This window comes from Pholcus phalangioides, unplaced genomic scaffold (genome assembly GCF_987345545.1).
Source record: "Pholcus phalangioides strain wild (caught in Gottingen) unplaced genomic scaffold, Ppha-v1.0 ptg000015l_1, whole genome shotgun sequence".
Classification (NCBI taxonomy): Eukaryota; Metazoa; Arthropoda; class Arachnida; order Araneae; family Pholcidae; genus Pholcus; species Pholcus phalangioides.
In genome coordinates, this window is record NW_028301608.1 from 21,635,896 (window position 1) to 21,659,396 (window position 23,501).

At 33.7% G+C, this 23,501-nt stretch overlaps 1 protein-coding gene across 1 annotated transcript in view; it reads left to right on the top strand.

Annotated features, from left to right (window-relative positions):
• Positions 1–23,295, top strand: part of LOC149075678 (DCC-interacting protein 13-alpha-like) — a 36,023-nt gene extending 12,728 nt beyond the window's left edge. The window contains exons 5-21 of the mRNA XM_089243167.1: positions 596–670; positions 1,278–1,365; positions 3,352–3,393; positions 3,876–3,988; positions 5,907–6,085; positions 6,724–6,888; positions 9,978–10,062; positions 12,329–12,429; positions 12,770–12,902; positions 15,051–15,106; positions 15,259–15,384; positions 17,301–17,422; positions 17,611–17,719; positions 17,854–17,940; positions 18,180–18,273; positions 19,833–19,883; positions 20,171–23,295. Of these exons, the coding sequence (XP_089099293.1) occupies positions 596–670; positions 1,278–1,365; positions 3,352–3,393; positions 3,876–3,988; positions 5,907–6,085; positions 6,724–6,888; positions 9,978–10,062; positions 12,329–12,429; positions 12,770–12,902; positions 15,051–15,106; positions 15,259–15,384; positions 17,301–17,422; positions 17,611–17,719; positions 17,854–17,940; positions 18,180–18,273; positions 19,833–19,883; positions 20,171–20,326 (1,782 nt within the window). The 3' untranslated portion in view covers positions 20,327–23,295. The remainder of the gene's footprint in view (positions 1–595; positions 671–1,277; positions 1,366–3,351; positions 3,394–3,875; positions 3,989–5,906; positions 6,086–6,723; positions 6,889–9,977; positions 10,063–12,328; positions 12,430–12,769; positions 12,903–15,050; positions 15,107–15,258; positions 15,385–17,300; positions 17,423–17,610; positions 17,720–17,853; positions 17,941–18,179; positions 18,274–19,832; positions 19,884–20,170) is intronic.
• Positions 23,296–23,501: the final 206 nt, after the last annotated feature.

The following is a 23,501-nucleotide window of genomic DNA, read 5'->3' on the forward strand; positions in this document are numbered from 1 at the left end:
ATCAGCAACAATGTTTCATTTTTAGCGCATAAAAATCCTAGTCCTAAGAGATCTCGTCATAGGTGGGAACCGATGAGACGAGTCTGAAGCAGGTTTATAATAGTGAGGAAAAAATTGACTTTTTATAGAAAAATGCAAAATATGTCTTAAAATTGTAAAAATATGTTCTATCATGTGTAAAAATAGCGAAATATGCAAAAAAAAGAAAAAAAGAAAAAAGAAAGTAAAGACAGAAATCCGAGCCTTGCTTATAACATTTAACTTCATCAACGTTAACAGGAGACATTAAAATTATTTGGTTTTAAGGGAATTAACTCTTTTGCGTTGCTTCATTGAATGCTGCATATCGTTGCTGTTGGTACAAAATGTCATGTATCAAAATTCTCAATTTTTTTAATGTCACTAAAAGCTCCTTCACATGTATTTCTGTGCTCTGTAAAAATGTCATGTTTCTTACGCACAGAAATACCAATATGACATTTTTACAGAACATGGAAACACATGTGAAGATGCCTTTAAGTGACATCAAAAAGAAATTGATATGATACATGTGGTCATGATTACATTTTTTGTAAGTATGTTACATTTGTTATAGCCTTTTCCTCTGGATACAGACAGTGACAGTGTATTGAAAGCGACGTTACGAGAGATTGCCTCTACTTTAGATGAAGTATGCTTTTTTTTACTTTTCACTACTTGAATGTTTGTTTTGTATGTATATATGTTACTGCCAATCATCTAAAGTGGCCAGTTTAACAAGGCCATAGCTTAAAATTCTATCGATTTACAGTGATGTCATAAGTAAAAAATATTGTTTTATATTCTATTGACTGACAAAAAACTGTATAAGCATCGGCCTACAATATTGTATAAATAATATAATATAAATATTCTACACCCCGCACTGGTACATCAACTTACGAGATCAAATGCACCTTATTCATTTTTTTCCCTCAGCCCTTTAAGTGGCATTGACGAGATATTTTGTCTTCTTAAAGTCTTATTTTTAGCATAGACAAGCCTAAATATTTCATAAAGTTGATTTCTCAATCGAAATTTTTTTCCTATATCCCTAACTTTCCACCTGCTGAATATCGGAGGAAAGCCCACTTCATTAAAAACGTATGGCATTTTGAAGAGCATTTAGAGATTTCTGCTGTGCTGCTCAAAGAGTTAAACACAGTGTTTTTATTAACTGTATGGCAAATTATTCATTTCCAAATATAAATATTCCATAATATGACTCTTCAAATTCTTTATTGTGTTTCTTTTCCCAGGTCAGTTCACTGCAACAAGTCTGCGTATCTCAGATGAGTGATGGAATGATGTATCCATTGAATCGATTCATTGATGCAGATCTTTCAGGTATGTCATGCACAAATGTATTTTAGGGGGAAGACAAGTGCTTCTTATTAGAAGATACATTATTTATTAGTTAAACAATGGCCTTTTCGCAAAAACTCTTTTCCTTCAACTATTTTTTTACCTTTAGCACTGTGAAAACCCTCTTCTTTGTAAATTGCAATAATTCATTCACGTTTATCTCTGGTGAGCTCGGGTATTGGCATTCATTGCGTGGCATGACACTGACTGTCAATTTTCCTATGTTAAATTTTGTCAGCCCTACTAGCATTTCTGCAAACTGAAATTTGGACTTTGAATGATCTTTGTCCAACTACGTGCTATGTTTCATGGAGGCTCTACTGAACTATCATTATGTTACTACAATCAAGCCTGGATATACAATCCCCCCGGGGGGGGGGGAAATGTCACCAACCAATGTCAGAGGCAAGCAGACAATATTGGTGTGTACCTAGCTGTTAGGTGCTTTGAAGTGATTCACTATTAGGAGGAGCCATGGGTGACAGAAACTTAAAACTTAGAACAGTGGTTCTCACTGTTGTAAGTAGTCCTTTGAATTGTTACAGACAATAATGGTCATGAAGTTTACAAAAATGGAAAAACGTTGACATAAATAAAACTGTGGTTATGCTGTGATCCCTCTTTATTCCAGTTCTGAGAATTTACAGAACCCACACTATCCGTAGCTAGAGATCGTCATCTAGCTATAGATAGCACTGATAGAACACCCTCCAGAGCAGGGCTAGCCAAATCAAAAACATATTTAGGTGCCAGCCAAATTGCTTAGGAGCCAAGCATAATTTTTTGCTCAAGAAAAACGGTCCCAAATAACGTTACTTTTACTTTTCCCATGTTAAAAGATGTGCAATAAAATTTTGTGTCGTTCTTAGATGCCAATTTAGGGATTAACTCAATTGAGCAACCACGTGTAGAAAATTTTATGTGCTAATACCAATGGCTTGAGTCACCATGCTTACCTGACACCTAGGATTAGTCAAGATCATCCCTAGAGCCTTTCTTAGAATACTACTGTAGTACTTTGACTAGCTGGTTGTGTAGGCATTGTGCTGGACTGTCATCGTGAGGATCCAGGTTTGAATGCTATTGATGCACATTGGTGGTTGGCGGAAGTTAGTTTCCTGCAGTTTTCCAAGTTCAAAGCCGATCTTCCATTTGAAAAAGTCTCTCTGCAGAGAGCAGGCAAACCTACAACACAATACTGACATAACATGAAAATTCAAGAATTTACCATCTTTACTTCAAATACCAAACACAGATGGCAGCACTAGCAATAAACACAAAACAAGCACGACTCTAACAATATAAATACGTTAGGGCCACGCATATATATACACTCACACAACATATTCCGACATGTACCGATTCGTTAGAAATTCCTCAGAGAAATGTACGCAAGGGACATGTTAGTTTAAGTAGCAGTAGTACTTTGACTTTGTTTCTGTAAGAGAGTTTCTGATTTTATGGAACTTAATTTTAAGGAAAAAATTAAGTTATTGTCACAAAAACATTGTTATTGGATATTCATAAAGTACCACCATTTGCTGTAAGTGATATTTTTAACACTATTTTGGTATCGCAGGTTTGCTGGGATGGAAAAAAATTAGATATAACTGATTTTGTTACAAGCCAGCTCAACTCTATTATATTTATTGAATTATGCTGATTTAGGAATCGTATACTTGAAATATTCTTACAACTATATGATAATTTTAATGTCAATTTTAGAGGCCATCATCTTAGAGGGCAAAATCCTATTTTTTTGTATCTCTACCAATATGATACACTCCTGGCGTGAATGTGTGAAAAGCGAACTTACTGTGAGTAAGTGCGTGCTTACTCCCGAAACTGAAAAATAATTAAATTTCTCCCAAATTGCATACTAATAAAAGTATAGTGGAAAGTTCAGAAAATTTTAACAAATAAATATGATGAATACTTTTCCTCATTATTCACTTTTTTTTTGCTCAGATGTTTTCACCATGATGGAAATGTTTTCGATTGCATCAAGTGGTAAGAATTTATAAATTTTTAAATAATTTTCACAATATCCTTTTTTATATGCCATAAAGTAATTTACTCTGTATATACGCTTTGAAGATAAAACTGAAGAGATAAATAATTCACACAATATTTCATATTTGAAAATAAGGTCTAATATGTTCATTATTTTATTGTTTTGGTACTTTAATGCAAAATCTGGCTGTCATGAAATTTATGTTATTGATATGCACTTCTGAAACAATCATACATGCCAATGATTTGTGCTTCTCAGAAGACGGCATTCATAGTGTGTCAAAACACATTGGAAATTTTGTGGTTTTCCCTTGTTGTTTGCCTTTATTATTGGCTTCTTTAAAAATGTTTTTTTTGGGCACATTATTGGTTATGAAGTGAAAAAAACATATGGTTTTCTTTTGCTTTTATTAACAGTCTATTTATGCAAATCACAGGCTTTATACTTCAAAAGGGTGTTTCTTTATTTGATTATACAGAAATGGAGCAGGCTGTAGTGAAGTTTTGCAAGACCCCAAAAAAACGGGACAATGAAAGAATGAGACAAGATATCAATGAAGAAGTTTACATGGCTACCAAGAAATTCCATCAAGTGATTAGACTTAAATTATTATGCACTATTTATGTACCTTACTTGTTGCTTTATTAAGTGTAATCAACTAGTCTCACTGATACAGATTAACACCAACAAACATGAATACAATATATCAATGATTAAAATACATTGAGATGCGTAAACACGTGTCTTTTCACCTGAATTGCTTTCGCCTTGAGCTATTTGTAATCCTCATGGATTACAACCAGCTACTTGGCTAAAAATCCCATACTAGGGTAATTATCTTCAGATAATCGTAGAACCCTCATATATATTCGTGGAATGGCTTGCTTGGGAATAGTATTGTAAATAGAGGCTCATGTTGTCTGTCTGTCTGTGTACGGGAGTGTATAGAAGAAACCCATATACTCGCATCAGTTGAGGTTTGTCTTTTGCAGAGGGTGGGCAGCAGCTCTTATCTGTTCCTCACCAGTTTGAATAAATTCTCAATTTTTTTTGTGTTATGGAATTGCTGCTGAGTCTCTGTGCCATTATCTTAATTAAAATACTAAGCATTAAATACTATGTGTATATATATACAGTAAAACCTGTCTGTTGCGGATACCAGCGAGACAAAAATTTTGCCTGTAAAAGAGGGGCAACCGTTAATCAGAATTTTTAAATGCATAATTTTATTACAAAGGGGGAGGGGGAATATTACTTGGCTGCAAAAGAGGAATGACCATTAAGAGGGATTTTACTGCATATATATACACACACACACATATAGTGAGACCTGTATAAAACGGAATGTCAAGAGACTGAAATTAGAAATGATTTACTTAAATTATGTATACCAAAGCACCCCTACATGAGGACTAGTTTATGGGACTGCACCATGGGCAGAGATGTGGGGGGGGGGAAGGGGGAAAACAGTCTCCCAAGGTGGAGTCAACTGATCTAATGCATATGTGTACATATAAATTGACATGATCATCATCGTGCCCCCCCCCCCCCCAGACTTTCAAGTCTACCTCCACCTATGCTTTACACATATTTGCGTTATCTGTTGAGCATCATATGACCACAGTTTAGCTCTCATTTTTCTTTTATTTCAAACAGCTCAACTCCAGTCTATTGCCATGGGCAATTTACTACCAAATGAGTTGTACTGGAAGTATGGCCACATTTTTCTTGACGGTTCTCTCACTTCCAGCTTAACGAGTTCAAGGGCTGACTCCAAGAATTTTTTAAGGCTTCTTTTATTGTTCTAATGAAAGACCGAATTAAAAAATATATATATTGCATATGTATTAGCATTAATGAAAACCTTCAATCATTTGGGGGGGGGGTGTCCTTGCTTTTTTTTTTTACTTGAGTCCCACAGGGCCTTCGTGCCCATTCATTAGATAGTCACTGACAACAGCAGTGTCACGCCCATGAAAGAGTGTTTCACTGTCTGGATGTGTATTGATATAAATTTCGAAGTGAGGCCTCTGCTCTTTTGTGTCATTCTGAAAATACCCGACCTTTCAATATAAAATAAGCAAAAATATAAGCACATGGCAAAATGCTCAATGAGGTGGCTGAAAAAAGATATCCATAAAAAATATGGATGTCAAATAATCATATGGGTGTCAATAATACAGTAATATAAAATAAATCAACCTTATGCTTCATCTCTGACAGTGATTGCTTGTTGTGAAGGAGACAGTTGTGGAATGAATTATTTAAGTGTCCAATATATTTTGTGGGGAAGGTGTTTTTTGATGTGTTATATAAGAGTTTTGGATCATGGGCACATTTATGGAATGAATTTTGCTTGTCTTGTTGAAACTTTTACCAAACTTTCACTGTATAAGTATTGCATAAAATTTGTTATTACCCTGAGATATGGTATTGAATAGATACTGTACTAAACACTTTTACCCCAATGCATTCCTAATGGGTATCTTCTATTTATCAACTATTTTAGACAGCACTGCATTACTATGCCAATCTAAATGCTCTACAGTACAAAAGAAAAATAGCACTTCTAGAGCCGATGCTTGGATACTTGCACGCCCTTCGTTCAGTCTTTTCTGTGGGACACGAAACACTGAACACGCCAGATTTAGAAACATTTTTCTCCAACATTGGATCCAGTGTTCAAGGGTAGGTCTTTTACATGAACTAAATTCTCACTATTTTTGCTTATAAACTTATCAGGTTTTAGTAACTAGTATTAGTCACTGTGCAGTCTTGTGGGCATCATGAGGATCCAGGTTCAAACTCTGTTGATGGCACAGTGGCGGTTGACTGAAGTTTGTTTTCTGAATTTTTTCAATTTCAAGGCGCGAATATGAGCCAGTCTCTCATTTAAAAAGTCTCTCCTCAGAGAACAGCCAGACCTTCACCCATGATACTTACATCACACAAAATTTCAACCATTTTCACTTAAGATAAGGAAGACGGATGGTAACACCAGCAAGAACATGAAACAAGCACAACTCTGACAACGTAAATACATTAGGGGCCACATATACACTCAGAACAAAAATTCCGTCATGTGACGATTCATTGGAAGTTACTCTGCAAATGTGTACGAAGTGCATGTATGGTTAAGTAGTATTAACTAATATTTATACAACATACTCTCGTCAGAACACAACTTGGTTTTTCATTATCTCTGTATGGTTCTAAGGTATATTTGCCTAAGTTTAGCTTTCTGGTGCAATGTGATGTTGCAATAATTTTTTGATTTGTCATTTCAAAAATTCACAAACACCATATATTCATGTTATTTTCCTTAGGGTCCAAACTGAATTAGGTGAAGAAACTCAAAGAACCGTAGGACTCATAGACACCATAGAGAAACAGAGTCAACATATGTATTATGCTGAGCCACCTGTAGATATGCCATATATTCCACCAAACACTAGTCTGATTCAGAAGAGTGGATACCTTTTTCTGAAAACGTAATGATATTAATTGGTTTCTGTTTTTTGCTTGCTGGTGAAAGGCCATGTCTTCAGATATGACCCATGAGAGTTGAGTGAACTGTCTTAATTTTGCACATGCATTTGCCGCTTGATTTTACAAACTAGTTCTCTAGGCCAGAACAATATGTCATTTTATTGTGAATGCTTTTTCTATTCATGAATTTTCAGTTTTGAGAATTAATTGTTTGTTCAAGTCAGAGCCCATAAAACAAATGTTAGGTGTAAGTATTATTTCTGCAAAATATGAAAAAAAGCTTTGATTAAATCAAACCTGGGAAATCACCTGCTTACAACTTTGCATAACATTTATGTTTTCTACACGTGTAATGATAATAGTAATTTCACGTTCAAATCAACTGACAATGTTGGATTTCTATTGTGATTCAATGAATGATATACAAATCTTGATACAGTCGGACCCGTTTATAACAAAGTCGAAAAAACAGTGAAACTATTTGTTATATGCGGGTTTCGTTATATCTGTACCAGCTCGAAAATGATATATTTAAGCAAGGCAAAACATTTTGCATGCACTATATGCATTTTTCAGTAATCTGAATGTTCTTAAAATGAATATATTGAAATGATGATATATTTTAATGATTAAAAATGTAATTAAAATCTCATGTAATTGAATGCATAAAAGAATGTGTCAATCAATTGCTGCTTTTTTTCTTTTCCACCCCTTGATATGACAATGGATGTTGAACGTTTTGCATTTAAATCATTTTTGCCAAACAACCAGGCAAAATGTAAAGACTTTTCTTTTAGCAAGAACACAAACACAAGAAGATCTTTTGTTTCCTTCCTTTGAACCATTTAAAGAAAGAATAATCAGCATTGAGTATAATTCAGAATTTTTTTATTCCTGACTTTTTTTTCCCCATTTTTTTGCTCTCAGCCAGTATAGCTGCAATTTTTGAAGCAATGAATAGCGTTTTGCATGTGGACATACTCAAAATTATAATTTGCACATGACAAAATTATAATTAAACCACCACAACCAACATCCGAATCTAGTTATAGAATGACAAATGTGCACTGGAGGCGCTTTGAAGGTCAGATTCTTGGGAATAAATAACCTCAATCCTTTTTTCCTTGTTTTCTGCAACCAAAAGGAGATTTAACAGAGAAAAGTAGAAAAAAAAGTGAAGCTAAATAGAATTTTACAGTACCCAGAAAAGCCTGTATTAGAATGTCTTCCAAGAAAATAAAGGAGACGTTATCAGTTGCAGAAAGGTAAACCTACAGATAAGATTTAGATAACATTTCAAAGAAATTCAGGACAATTGATGTTTAAAAATTGGTTGAAAATTTGTTATAAGCATACTTTGCTTAAATCAGTGTTTGCTATAAGCACACAAAATAGCATAAATAAGCAGTACGAAATTCATGGGACACGGAAAAACTTTGTTATATGTAAAAGTTCATAATATCTGTGTTTTTATTAGTGAGTCCGACTGTATATGTTGTGCACAGATGCATATTATATAGCTTAATGAATGAACGCCAAAACTCTACTGCTGGACTTATCCTGTTGTCGAGATCTTTTATCCCAGCTTTGTGTATGTTACATATCTTCCCAGTTTCCTGTGAGGCTTCCGAATTTTTGCTACATCTCCCAGACCCCACCTCTTGAAAAATTCTTATCTCTAAAATTTCAACTGCATTCTCAAAATATCCCCTTTTTTAGAAAGATAAATAATTACCAAAGAATCTTTTCCAGGAAAGTCTGTTGCATATGTTCTTTCCCAAAATGGATTCACATGTATTGAGTGAAGTTTTACCATTGCTTGAAATCAATTCGGCAAGGAAAAGACAAAATTTGTCGAACAGCCAATGTCAGTTCAACATTTCCTCAGTCAAATCAACGAGGTGACATATGTCCTGGACAAGGCCATAGCAGATGAGAAGTGGGGGGGGGGGGGAGTGTCTGGCCTTCCTGAAATGTGAGAATATTTCTGAAAGTATCGAATATAATGATTAAGTCACTTTATTGTTCTATCACTTTGGTTCCCCGTTTGAAGTAAATTTCTGTCTACAGCCCTGATTGATTTTATGTCAAATTTATTCTGCCTGTCTGCTGTTGTTGGGTCTGATGACAATTTTTGGTTGGTGTGAATTTAATTTGAGTGTGGTGATAGCATATGATTCGACCTATCATTGGATAATAGATTTATGATTTTGTGTTAATTAGCAATGACTAGTATGATGTCACATTTTTGCAAATAGAAGAAATCCCTGCAATTTCACTTTTATCAGTGAAAATTCTATACTTTGTTTTTCAAAAATCCCGATCTGTGTATTGTTTTTGTAAGGAATTTGGATCCATTCTACAATATCCATAATTGCCATTTTCTAAGGTTTGTGGCTATGATATTACATACTATTTTTTTGATTTTGTTGTATTATGGCAGTACAATATGAGCATAGCTGTGCGTTCGTGTGAGCATCATGCTGGACTCTTGTCCTGGGGATCCAGGTTCAAACCCTGTTGATGGCACAGTGGTGTCAGCTGAAGTTGGTTTTCTGTGGTTTTCCAGCTTTGAGGCACGAATGCAAATGGGTCTCCCAATTGAAAAAGTCAAGCATTTCCATCGTTACTTCAGAAAATGGAACACAAATACACTCGGAACACACATTCCAGCATGTGCCGATTCGTTAGAAATTCTGTAGATGAATGTGTACGAGATGCATGTACGGTTTAGTAGTAGTAGTACAATATGAGCAAACTCTATCCTGCAGTTTAGTGGTTAGCATGCTGACTATTATGCTGAATGCCAACTTCTTGTTTAAATCCTAGTGAGGGACATTTAAGCATTACCATCCACATGGCTGTGGTACCAATGAGAAATGGTAACATGAAAAAGTAATTTATTTAGAGACATTAAAAAGACATTATTTTCAGGCTCTAATTTAGTGCTGAATTTTGATCTCATTCAGTGCTTTATTTGTTAAATGAAGTCATTTATGCATTTTTTCATTATTAAATGACTGTTTAGAAAGTTTGATGTGTGATGTTATTTTCCTTATTTCATGTTTTATGGTTTTCTCTCTAATTTCAGAAAATTTGCTGGAATGATGACTAAATGGGAACATTCCTATTTTTATACGCTTAGCAGTCAACTTATGAGTATGGGCAAAAATGATGTACGTATCTTCATATTTTAATTTTTTTTAATATTACGTTTTTCAGCAGGGTTCTCAGTAACCTGGAAAATCAGGGAAATGAAAAATGGTCAGGGACAATTTAAAAATTTGGCAAAAGTCAGAGAAATATGGAAGTATTTGATAAAAGTCAGGAAAAAAAAATTTTAATGGGGAAAAACCAAAACTCGAAAAACCTTTGGAAGGTTACGATTTTTTAAATTGCATTTCTTTATTCAGGAGTTTGGTCAGGTAAGAGTTAGGGAAATAAGCAAGTTAGCATCATGAAAAGATATGGTTTTCGAAATGATGGAAGAGTGTTCTTCCTTTTCCACTATTTCAAGAATTGTAATGTCTCCTGGGGGAATAGCTATGTAATCCCTTTTGGTGAGAAAAATGCCCAAAAAGCATGTCAAGACATTGCCAAGAGTGAAATGGAGTCATGCTTTCAGATGCCTTTTTTTTTTTGCCAAAGGAAAAAAATCAGTCTTCGCCAAAAAAGAGAAATACTAAAGCTGGAAAAAAGGAAAAAAGTGATAAAAAACAAACTACAAAAACAAAACAACATTGTTCGACTAAATAAAGGATTGAGATTAAAAATATCTTAAGACCAAACATGGAATTGAAAATAATAAAAACCAGGACTTCTCTCTCTTTTAAATATTGCAATAGTCAGGGCAAAAAAAAGCTCTCTGGGTTCAAGAAAAACACAATTGTGCAATTAGAATTATAACAGAGTATATGCAAAAAATACATTAAAATGGAAATATAAAATGTACAACTTGAGTGAATCCAAAGCCCTGTTTTCACATGTGCAATAAAACATCCCGGGAAGTTCCCGGTAACGGGGATTTTCGCTACATACCATTCACATGATGTTAAGTTTATGCCGGTAATCCCCCCCTCTTCTTTCCGGAAGTCGTCACTGGTTACGTAGGTTGAACGGAAGTGATTGATTCAAGATGACTGACGAAGGAGCTTATACTAGTTTTTGCGGCGCAAAGGATTGTGGGAGAGAAGGTCGGTGTCGACCACTAATCCACCCCAAGAAAGATGGGCTTTTTTAATGAGCTTCTCTCCCACCTTTTTCTTCCCTATGAGGGGAAAAAAGTTGTCATGCCAAGTCGTGTCACCAAAGCGACCCCCAATCTCGCACATGTGAACGGGGCTCAAATGTAATCTTGAGAACAAACTCCTAATGAAATCATCCCCTCCCCCCAAGAAAAAAAAAACAAAAAAAAACTGAATCAAACATACTGGGAAAACGTTATATACGATACAGTGTATATCAAGAAACAAAAAAAACAAACTGAAATTTGTGTGTGCAAACAAATTTGATTAATTCACATGTCACGCTAAAGCCTATTATTACGAGCAACCTCTAGGAGGTGACATCACCTTGGAATGATAACCAACAGTAGGCAATCTAGCAGCCTAAGGTGATAATAATAATAGTGGACAGAAAAAAAAAACTGCGTGGAAGAAAATGGTGACCATTGTCGACCAGGAAAAACAGCGCCAACAGGCTAGAAAGGAAATCACCAAAAAAGGATTATATATATATATATATATATATATATGTATGTATGTATGGTGATTATAATTAAGTAGTGTCAGTATGCACTTGTTCTGATGGAGGTATTCCATCGAAACTTGGTATATATGCTATATGGACCATGGATAAAAGAGGAATATTCATTAAAAAAGCACCACTTATTGTGGTGGTAAAAAATTTAACTAATTTGTAATCAAAAAATCTCTTTTCCATGGTCTTGGTAAGATATCTAGAAAATGTGGCTCTATTCAGATGAGTAGTTTTGAGAAAAACTACTGAGAGTAAGGGAACTTTAATTATAATTGAACTGTATATACTATAGCTATTCTGTCTCTTGTGAATGCAAACTTACTGTAATTTAAGAAACTGCAGGCAAGAACTCAACCTATGATTGTTTTTTTAATCTGAAAAATATCTTTTTCATCAAATTATTCCCTATGTAAACTTGATTTGACCATGCATAATTATTTGTTTGTACGTTTAGAAAGTAGAGGCTACTTGCATTCGATAAATTCAATATGCAGATTTCACTTTAGAATTATTCTGAGACATTTTTTTATTTTGAATTCAATTTTTCTTTCTCAGTGAATAGAGTTCTTGGATTATATCGCTAACTAAAGTTTGAGAGTATAACATTTTAGCTTCCTGCACACTTGAAACATCACAATTTTAGTATCGGTTAAAATTTTATGTTTCCATTTTGTTCTTTTGCAGCTTGCTGGCAGTGTTATTATGGAAATTGAAAAGAATGTTGTGGCACAAGCACTAGAGGGTGAAGACAGACGAAATGTATTTCAAGTTACCAATGGAAAACGGTACTTATCATCCATTAAAGAAATAATTTATGTATGTTTCGATTTACTCTGAAATCCCTGGTACCATTTAATTTAGGAAATAAGCTTTGATTTTTATTCTATTTGTTTTCACATTTTTTTAAAAATATCTTCTATATTTTGGATTTCCATTCAGCAGGAACTATTTTCTTTTAACAGAATGGAAAAGTCTTAAATTCATATGCAGGAATATATTGACTGCTATCATATTTTCAGCCATTGCCACCACATGTAAAAAAATGTTCAAGATAGGTATTAGGTTTGATAAGCTGTTATTTATACACTTTGAAGGATTTTCATTATTACTACTCTTTCTTCACAGATCAGTTGTCCTACAAGCACTAAATGAAAGGGAACGAGATGAGTGGATAGCAACCATACACAATATTGCTAAAGAGTTGTTTGTGAACAAAGAGAAAGTAGGACTTATCAGACAGTCTTCAAGAGAGTCTCGGGTAAGATTCTGGCTTCCGATCTTGCACTCAAATTGAATTCACGCTGATCATAATTGCATAAATTAAATATTATTATTTTCGGAGTTTCTAAATGAAATATGGATTAACGTTCCTCTATAAATTTTACATTTTAAGAACTTGAATTGTAACAAAATGATGTTTTATATCATCTCTGCTCTTGACGACAGATCTAACAGCATCAAATTCCACACATGTACGCCAACATCTTTTTTTGTGAGGGATATTTTTTAGATCAAGAATTATTTCACAATGGGAAAGAATACTTAATATCTTGTTTCTAGATTCACCCAGCAGTTTTTTTTCACATAGTTTCTATGTATATTGAAATATTTGTTTCAGTATGAGACAAGTATTTATGGACTCATTCCATAGCAGTGTGCTGCTTGACCGAGGAACTTTTTCGCATTTTATTGATGAAATTGCATGCTACAAGAAACAACAATGAACAATGATATATGTTGCTAAACCTTTGAACAAGGGTCACAATGCAATTCAAAATTAACACTAAAGAATGCAATTAGTTAGATTACTGTTGCTTCATGACAATGAAATAGCAAGAATTTGATCATTTCCCTATGGGCTCTAATTTTTGGAGGGGGAAGAGATTAATTGTGGAGGTTCGTAGGATCATACCATATTTTATGAGACAGACTAATTTTTTCCATATTATTGGAGGGGCTCTTGGGAGGGCGATTGTCTCTATCGCTCCCCTTTGAATCTGGACCTGCTCTGACAAGTATTTCCAAATTGAGAAAAAATTGAAAACAACGATACAGGAATAGTCATCTATAAGGTAGCACACTGTTCCAAAATATATTAACAAAAAAACATGTCTTGCACTAACAACAATAGAAACTCTGAGTGAAAAGTAGCTTTTAAAAAAAAAATCAATTGAAATAGGTACCCTAAATATTAGAAGTAAAATTTTTTCACTACTGCTGCTACCAAACCATATATGCACCTCGCCCATATTCATCTGCAGAACCTCTAATGAATTGGTGCATGTTGGAATGTGCGTGTATGTGCTGTGAACCTAATGTGAAGTTTATTTCTGTGTAATAATTGTTATAGTACTGTCATTAAAATTTTTTTTTCATTGTAAAACAGTTCTATTTTATTTGACACAACTCTTATTTCTAATGATATAAAACTTTCCATCTATAGCAGGGGTGTACAACTTCCGGCCCATGATTCAAATGTGGTCTATCAAGAGGTTCCATCTGGCACACGAAAGGTGTTCTGATAGTAAAGTATTAATCGCAAAACATGATAAATACCTAGATTGACCTTCCTTCATAAAGATAAGGGAAATCATAATCCATGCAGGGGTATTGCCAATTATCACCAAAAAATTGTCGAACATGAGTAAAGTTGCCACTTATAGCCAAAAACTAACAGGCAAATAAAATTGACGATTAAAACCAAAATTGTCGAAAACTTGTTAAGTCTTAAATTACAGCCAGAAAAAGTTTTCTAAGGCAAGTAAAGTTGTCAATTATAGCAAAAAAAAAATGTTTAGTTCAAGAAATAGAATTGTCAATTTACAGCAAAAAGAATTGTCAAGTCCAAGTGAAGTTGCCAACTATCATAAAAATTGCTGCAAAATTACCAATGACAGGAAATGATGGCTGCTGCCAATCGCAATGGGTAAAAATGTTTTTCACGGGAAAACATATACATTTGACAAATATGTGGGATGAATATATTTATATGACTATAATTAGTTATGATAGAGTCATAATTATGATGTAATTTATAAATCAAAAATATTCTTTATCTTTGATTTTAGAAAAGAATAAAAACTTAAGTAAGTCTCTTGTTGAAAACAAGCAAAAAAAGGTGGGGGAAGGAACATTTTTATAAAAAGTTAGGATTGCTGAAGTTATGAGAATGTCCTGTAAAATTCAGGCTATATATATATATATATATATATAGGCACCCTATATAGTATGCAAGTTTTTGGCTCATGAGCAGCAGAAATACCTCATATATCTGGCCTGTACACTGAGAAGATTGTGCATCCCTGATTTATATCAGGAATTCTGTATCAAAATCTTTAACTTAAAAAAATTTATTTTTTTAATGCACAAAAAATCCAAATCATTCAGTTCTGATTTCTTTTGACAGAACACATTGGATAGAGTGCAGTCTACATCTAGCAACACTTCATTTAGTTCTAACAGGTAAATTTCTCAATTTCAATGTTTTTAATACTGTTAGAACAAGAGAAATTTCACAATTTATGACTAATAATAATGATAATAATACTTTTTGGTTCCCCCCCCGTCACTCTTTTCCCCTGCAATCTAAAATGATATTTTATTTTTCTTTGCAGTCTGAAAAATGCTCAACCTTCGACTCCTCCGTCTTCCCCAATGGAAAATTTGCTTCTAGAGACTCCCATACAGTTTGATTTGTTCTCGCCTGCTGAAGACAGAGAGAGATCATCAGATCCTCCTCAGTAAGTTAATTTTTTCCCATACAATGATGGGCAAAGTGCTACGAATATAAGTATTCTAAATCATTGTGTCAGTCGAATGGTTACTATTTCATATTAGTTTGGAGCTTTGATTTGTGGGTTCTTCTCCAACCCCCACACCCAGGAACATTCTCTGTGGTGTACCAAAGCTATGGATATGAAGATATGAATTTTTCTCAAAATGCTGTCTTAAAAGTACTCTCTAGAAAATTCATATTAAAAGAAAAGAAAATAGAGTTCCAGGAACGACATCAAGAGTGACACTATTAAACATTCTTCTGATTTCCGATGAGTTGATACATTCTTGAAATTCTGCTTGTATGTAGTCTTTTTTCTAAGGATCCTGAGGGGGCGTGGTAGCTCGGTCGATAAGATGCTCGCCTAAAGTACCAACGGATGTTTAGAGGTGTCGCGAGTTCGATACCCGGTTCATCCTTGTCAGAAAACTTTCCTGATACAGGGGTACAACAAAAAATGGTGACTTGACCGCAGCAAAAAATTGCTACCGCAGGGAGTTCCCCCATCGAGGGGTTAGCGCACCAATCTCTCGATGAGTATAAATACAAGCCTGCCGTTCGGAATCAGCAATAAATTGTAGGTGCCGGTCTAATTAGCTCTCGTGTGCAGAAAATGACTGTGGTGCGACAAAAATGATCAATGAAGGATCCTGAGAAAAATATGAAACAAATTGCAAAAACAAAGTTTGAAATGTTCCAGAATACTCTGTTTCTACCTCATAATAAGCTATTTATCAGCACCAGTAAATATGTATTGCAGGAGTTAAGCAAGTCTGCATCACTCCTAATTACTTACATTAGTATTAATTTTCTGAAGTTAAGTAACTGCGGGAAAATATAAAGTATAAGTAATGCAGTTGGTCAGATTTTGCATATTCTTGGCAACATGAAACATTGTTTATTGATAGCAATTTTAGTTTATTACGATTCATTAAACTTAATTTTTTTGATTACACAATTGATGCTGGTTATAATGACCACATTTTAGTGTGTGACCATTGCATTATAATGCTTAGTACTATAAGTCCAGATTTTTTTCCTTTTCATCCTGTGGTATTTTTCATCGAATATAATGGCCTACAAAGACCATTCAGTTCAATACAATGTCTGAACTCAAGTCTGCTCTGTCCCCTTTTTTTTACAAAGAGATGTACAAAATTCATTTTTGTATGCCAAAATTGTGTTTGACCTCAACCCAATTTGGATGAATACATAGGTGCATGCATGTAATTGATTATTACAATTTTATCATTATTTTCTAATCCAATACATTTTCTTTGCAACTGCTTACATTATAACAAAATTAATAATATAGAATTTTTTTAAGAAGATAATTTTTTGATGCAATAATCAGTTTCAATGTATAATGCTTGGTTTCCGTGAAAAGAGGGGGGGGGTCATGATAATGAACTTCTACTGTACATATACCTAGAAAGACGTAAATGTATTAAAAATATATTATTGTAAGAGATGTATTTTCTCTAATAGGGTTGTTAATTAAATGGAATAGCTAACCTCAGGAAGTAGTAAATTCTAACACAATTGATACGTTTGAAAAGAAATACGATAAACATGTTGGGGTGAATCTAGAAGCTATCCGTACTTTAGACAACCATAAGTATTCTTTATGGGCGTTGTATAATATTTTATAATGTATATATATTGTTTGTAATTGCATTTTTAATTGGGTTGCAGTATTTTTGAAATATATGACATCCATATTTGTTATGGGCATCTTTTTCTCAGCCACCTAGTTGGGCATTTTGCCCGTTCTGTCCTTGTATTTGTAAAACATTTTATATATAATTATGTTTACACTTTTTTTTGTTGTTTTTGTGGTCATTGATATATAAAACCTTACAATTTTTTTAAAATGTGCAGGCCAATCACAAGGTTAGATGATGCTAGCTCATCCGAAGATTCGACCAAAGAGAAATCCCCAACATTTTGGGAAGTTTATGCTGTGAGATTTCTTGGCTCAATGCAAGTTAACAAGGATAGAGGTGAGATGTGGATGGTTTTTATGAATTTCTATGAACAGAGTTAGTTTTTCAAGAAGTTATTTAAGCGCTTGATTTAGCTTTAATTACTGCAGGGGGGGGGGGCAAAAATGATTTTGCTAAGAAATTATAATACTGTATTTGTATCCGGAAAGCATACAACTTGTGCTTATTAGTCTTTATTTCCTTAGGTGAACACTTGGTATACCAAACAATACGCCACATCATGGCTGCACGTGCCATACACAATATTTTTAAAATGCATGATTCTCATATGGTGATAACTCATCGCACATTAAAGTAAGTTTCCATGTAGATTTCCTTTTCCCCTCCATTATTTTAAAAATAAGTTCCTGTCATAAATTTTTTTTTCTGCAGATTCTACTTGGTTTTATGTCTTAATCATACTTATCTAATTTTCTTTCCAATTCCAGGATTCTGGATCCTTCTCATACAGCTATTAGAGCGTGCTTTTCGCTTGCAGATGTGTCATTCTGGACAACACATAAAGAGAATAACAGGTGAAAATGCTGTTTTCCTTATACACTTTGGGGGAAAAAATATACAGAAACATAATTATTTATTTTTGAAGGGAAAGTGAATGCCCTTTTATCAAGCCTGATAAAATGGTGCTTTCATTATTTTTTGGTCATGCTTTGTACTGCATATTGATTGTTTGCTATGTTGTGACAACACATTATGGTTTTCAAATTTGATGTATAAAAATCAGGTTTAAAATCTTTTTTTAAAAATTTTATAGATTACTTGGCTTCATAACACGTTCAAAACCAGAGGGAGGAGGTCCAGCAACATTCCACTGTCATGCCTTTGAAGCTCAGCTTTCTGCAGATGAAGTAATTAGAATTCTGATTGCCTAAAAACCTTGAATAAGCTCTCACTACATTATGATTGTACATGTACTTAAAGCTACAGATTATGAATACATTTCATATGAGCACCTTCAGAGTTTTATAATAATATGAATTGAAATTTGTTTCAAGTAGAAGCTATTACTTTACTAGAAAATGAAAGCAGATTATCAATATGCACTTCATAATTGAATTATGTGTAATTATTATTCTTTATATCAGATGACGTTGATATGAATGCATTTGATACTGATATTGAAACTTTGACTGTGCCATTCTAATATATTGAATTCTGTCTGTTTACACTGACAAGCACTCGAACCTGGATTATTATGAAATACTTTTTTAATTGATTAGAATGGAATTTTGAATGTCTTTTTTTTTTGTGATTCAAGGGACAGGAAGAGAGAATCTGAAGATTTTCTTTGTTTTAGTAGTTGGCTAATTATTCCAATTGTATTTTAATTGAAATCTGAAAAGAATAAAACAGAAGTTGATATAATATTTGATTTAAACAAATACAAACGTTTTTGAATTTTTTTAATCATACATTTATTTTTTATTTTAAATTATGTTATATACAAGCTGATCCCCCAACCTCCACTTGAGAACCACCAAAATAACAAAAATTTGAAACCTCTGTAAAAGCTGACTTCCCTAAAAATTAGGCATTTAAGAGAAAAATTTACACAGTGATACCTCACTCATTGACTTGACACTCATATTCTTTATAATGATAAATCCCTCTACAACGATATTTTTTCAAGTCTTGTTTGAAGATGCTTATTGTCTAATACTAAATTGCTGTCTCTTGATATAGCGATAATCCCTCTACAACGTTTTCGGGTTCACAGATTATTCTTATATCAAGAGTTCACTGTATTTCTAAGATATAAATGTTAAAAAAATGACCAAAAAAACCTTTAAAAGTTTTTCCCTCTCCCCAATTTATTTGACAGACAATTTGTACAAGACATCAGTAAAAAAAATTTCCATCCCATTGATGGCTACCAAATGAGTGAGGAGCCACAGGTGTGTAACTTTTTAGTCTGCTGGCATTCTTAATGTGTGAGCTCACCTGGGCCCCGAGATGACCTTTCATAGCAATTGCTATCAATTGTGTTTGCGTTAAGCTTTTAGTGAGTCTCGGTGCATTGTTTGCCTTGGGGCCCCAAGATGTTGTAAATATGACTGGGGTTTTGTGGACTGGATGAAACCCATTTTGTGGGATAGAATTATTGTACCTCTCATGTATGGGGGGGGGTGTTATATAAAACTGGTTTATTATCACACTTTTTCATCACCAATATTCATTTTACAGTTATGTATTCCTTCTTATAAACATATCTATCACTTATAGCATTTTCTCCATGGGAAATGAATGCCAAATACTTTCCATTTTCTAACTCTTTAACAGTTGCCAGAAACAGTTGATTAATTTACGGCCAGAAATGTTAATTATTTCAACAAAATAAGAGTCAGTGAATAAAAGTTTTTTTTGGCACCAAGATAATTTTATTAAGCTGTATAATATTTCTTCTTAGATATGCACAGCATTATCAACGGCAGCAAACATTGCTTTGAAGGCATTGCTGGTAAGTATTGAATGTGTTTTTGAATTTTGTCAGGACTCTTTTGTTACTTCATGTCATAACTATTACATTAACATTTACATGTTTTATACAGAAAAAAAATGAAATAAAAAATAAGTGCTTCCATTTCAGTGAATACCTTCGTGTTTGCAGTTTTGAATTTGATTTCTTGATCAAAATCAGAATGCCTTTTACAATTTCATCTCTTTGAACATGGCATCTGGTTTTCAAAAGGTGGTGTTTTTGTTTGTCTTAATGGTTTTTTATGTTACAAATAATTTTTTTCCCAGGTGACCAGCACTGAAGTCCTTCCTGATGATAATTCGGCAAGTAGCAGTCACATACCTGATGAACTTCAAGAGAGCTGTTCTACAGTCGCTGGATCCAGTGGCAATCTTCTAGCTGCTGACCAATCTTCTGAGACTAATAGAGATACCTCTCAGTGAGAAGATCTTATTCATCACGTTTGAAATTTCAGTTGTAAATTTGTTGTGAAGACAAAAAAGTTTACAATGTGTGTTGCTTTTAAATGACGACCAGAATTACATTTATGGTGTTGTGTCGATCAACTGTATGTGCCATACGTTAATTTTTTTTCTCCATGTTGCTGTCATCTCTACCTTGTACTAAGGAAAGCTAAGAAAATTATAGACAGAGGCATGGGTAATTTGTGAGTTATTTTGTGGATGTGTGTGTGTGTTATTAATTACCTTATAGCTGTGAAATAATCAATGTGATGCACAGATTGGACTTTTTTTTTCAAATTTTATAAAAATTGCAATGTACGTATTGAAAATTGTTGAAAAATAATTTTATTTTTGGTGATGACAAAGCTGGCATTCTCAGACATTTTGTAATGGTTGACATTTTTTCATTGTATTTTACTTTGTTTTGATTTTTTCTTGTATTTCTCTGTCTTCCTTCTTGCTTTAAAATATATGTATAATTTTTATTTCGCTACCTCATTACTTTGAGAGAAAGTAGCGTTAGACTTTTTGTTAAATGTTTTAAAATAATGTAAATATCTTGTGTTTTTAGAGAGTTTAAGAACGGAAATTATTTGGGTGATTGTGTTAATCTAGATTTTTTTGTCATGAACGAATAAGTGGCATTGCACAGCGTAAAAAATGCTATATTCTTCATTGCTAATTTTTTTTCTCATCTCTAAATCAAAAGTTTCTTTTATGAAGTTCAAGTTTTATTGTTAAAAAAGTTAGGGTGATTATTTTTGTTCTGTGAAGGCTAGTGATAAGGGTATGTAATGCTAAAATGTGTATTGTTTGTGGTTCTTCCAACACAGCCTCTGCTACCCTAAATTGAAGCTTCCAGTTTTAAAATAATTAGAATGCTTTCATGAAATGACATGGTAGTTCTAGAAGTATTGTTTTCAAGGTCATTTTTTTTTCAAATTTCCACGAGAATAGTATGGTAACAACATAGGTTGTACAATCTTACAGGTCGTTGCATCACAAAATTTCAAAATCCAAATGAGCCATAACTATATTACTTTAATGTTCTCAAAATTTACTGAAACTTTGATTTTCGAGGGGCAGCCTGACCAAGGATTAACTGTAATACAAAAATTAAATACATGGCAATGTATTCAAACATTTGGAATGGTAGCTTGATTATTTGAAACCAACAACCACTTTTCTGTTAACAGGGTTCAAACCCAGTGGTTTTGTGTAAAACATGGATGGAACCTTTTGGCTTGTGGGCCATTTTCTGTCCAGGAATATTTGTATAGCCTGTATAAGGGCTAAATTATTTCTTTGAAGGCCAAATATAGATGCAAAAGTTTGGTGAAACCAATTTGAATCATTACTTATTTGATTAGCACAGATTTTTTATGAGCTTTAATAGTAGTTTGTTTAATATTATTTCAATATAGTGTGCATAACATTTAACTGAATGTCTTGTATCTTATTTTGGTGGAATTAAATATTTTTTAAATACATTGTGGGCCAAATAAAATGTATAAATGGTCCAGATTGGCCTGTTGACCAGGATTTGCGTAACCTTGGCTTAACCTGTTAACACCCATGTTGTTTTAAACTCTGAATTTCAGCAAAAAAATTTCAGGTTATTTTTAAAATGAGCATTTATGAAGTTTTGCCCCATTCTCATGTGTTGAATCAGATATGTGGAATGTCTTATAAATAAAACGCTGGGCGGATGTGTAATCCAAAAGTTCAAAATGACAAAAACCCTGGATGACCGGCCACAAAAAGCCTCAGACAATATTTTAAAAACCCTGGGTATTCCCATTCTCAGCTGAATACTGCTTTTCCATTGCTAGCAAACGTAAATCATAGATTGCTGATAATTAGTTTCGGGGTGTAAAAAAATTTAAAATTAGATTTGAGCAGATTTTTAAAAGAACTCTAATAGAGAAAACTCTGTAGAGACAGGGCCAGTTTCTTGCATGGGCAAATGAGACGTGTGTCCTCTATTCCTCTCTACCCTTGTGTATGCCTTTGCCTCAAAGAATGCTATGTATAAAGGGCCCCCAAAAAGTCATATTTGCCCAGGGCTCAAACATATGAGGGAACAGTTCTGTATACAGCTGGATATGTAGAAACAACATTGGCTGGTAATTTTTTTGGAAAACGTGGTGTGCAGTGCAACATTAGTCGTGGAACTCAATGTGAGAGGCCTTCCTTAACAGTCCTCAAAATCAGCAACTTCTTTCCTTGCTCATTGAGATAATTGTTGCCCTATTTATTGGACAGCAAATAAACTCTTTGTTTTACACCATTAAGTATTATGATTAATTTGATTCTGAAATAATTTTAGATCAAACAAAATAATAAAATATGTCATCATTTAAAAAATTTCAGTCAATTAGAGCTCTTTAGAGTAAAAAGGTTACATCTGTGGCTAAGGCAACAAAATGACGTGTTTGCAATCCAATACAAGAGATGAGAATTGGTACAAACCAGTTAAGAGAAGAATTTTGACCAGTATTTGCCAACCTCTCTCTCTCTTTCTCGCCATGCACCACCTAAGCATCTTGTAAAATCCTGATGTCTCCCCACTCCATAAAAGACACACAAATATGCGGCCCAAGATGATAGAAAATTGAAAAAAAAGTTAAAATATTGAAAAAATTCCTTAAATGTTGTTTCAATCTTTTTTTATGAATTTGAACTTTTTTTTGAAGGTTAAAAACTTAAAATTTCTTTAGAGAGCTTCTCTCTGTGCTTTTCTGAAAGTTGGGCTGTAAGAGATCTCTCGTCAATGGGATAAGTCCAGTGGCAAAGTTCTGGCATTAATTCATGTGCTCTTCTGAAATCTTAAATTAGCCTGTGTGCTCCCAACCTCAGAATCCACTTGGGGGAAGCCCAAAACCTGGAAAGCCCTGAAATAACCTGGTCTAAAGCATGATTTTTCAACCTTTAAGACAGTGTTGGCCAAAAAAAAAAAATTTCCATAAAGCCCAGTTGCCAATATTTATTTCTGCCTGTTTCAGCATCCAAAAATGCTTAATTAAAGCTGTGGAATTTCTTTGATGTACTTTATAAAAAGGCCCATAATTAATTTTAAAACATCCTAAACTATATGAATTTATGCAGTTGAATATCAAAACAATACGGAGACATTAATTTTCATGCTTGAGAA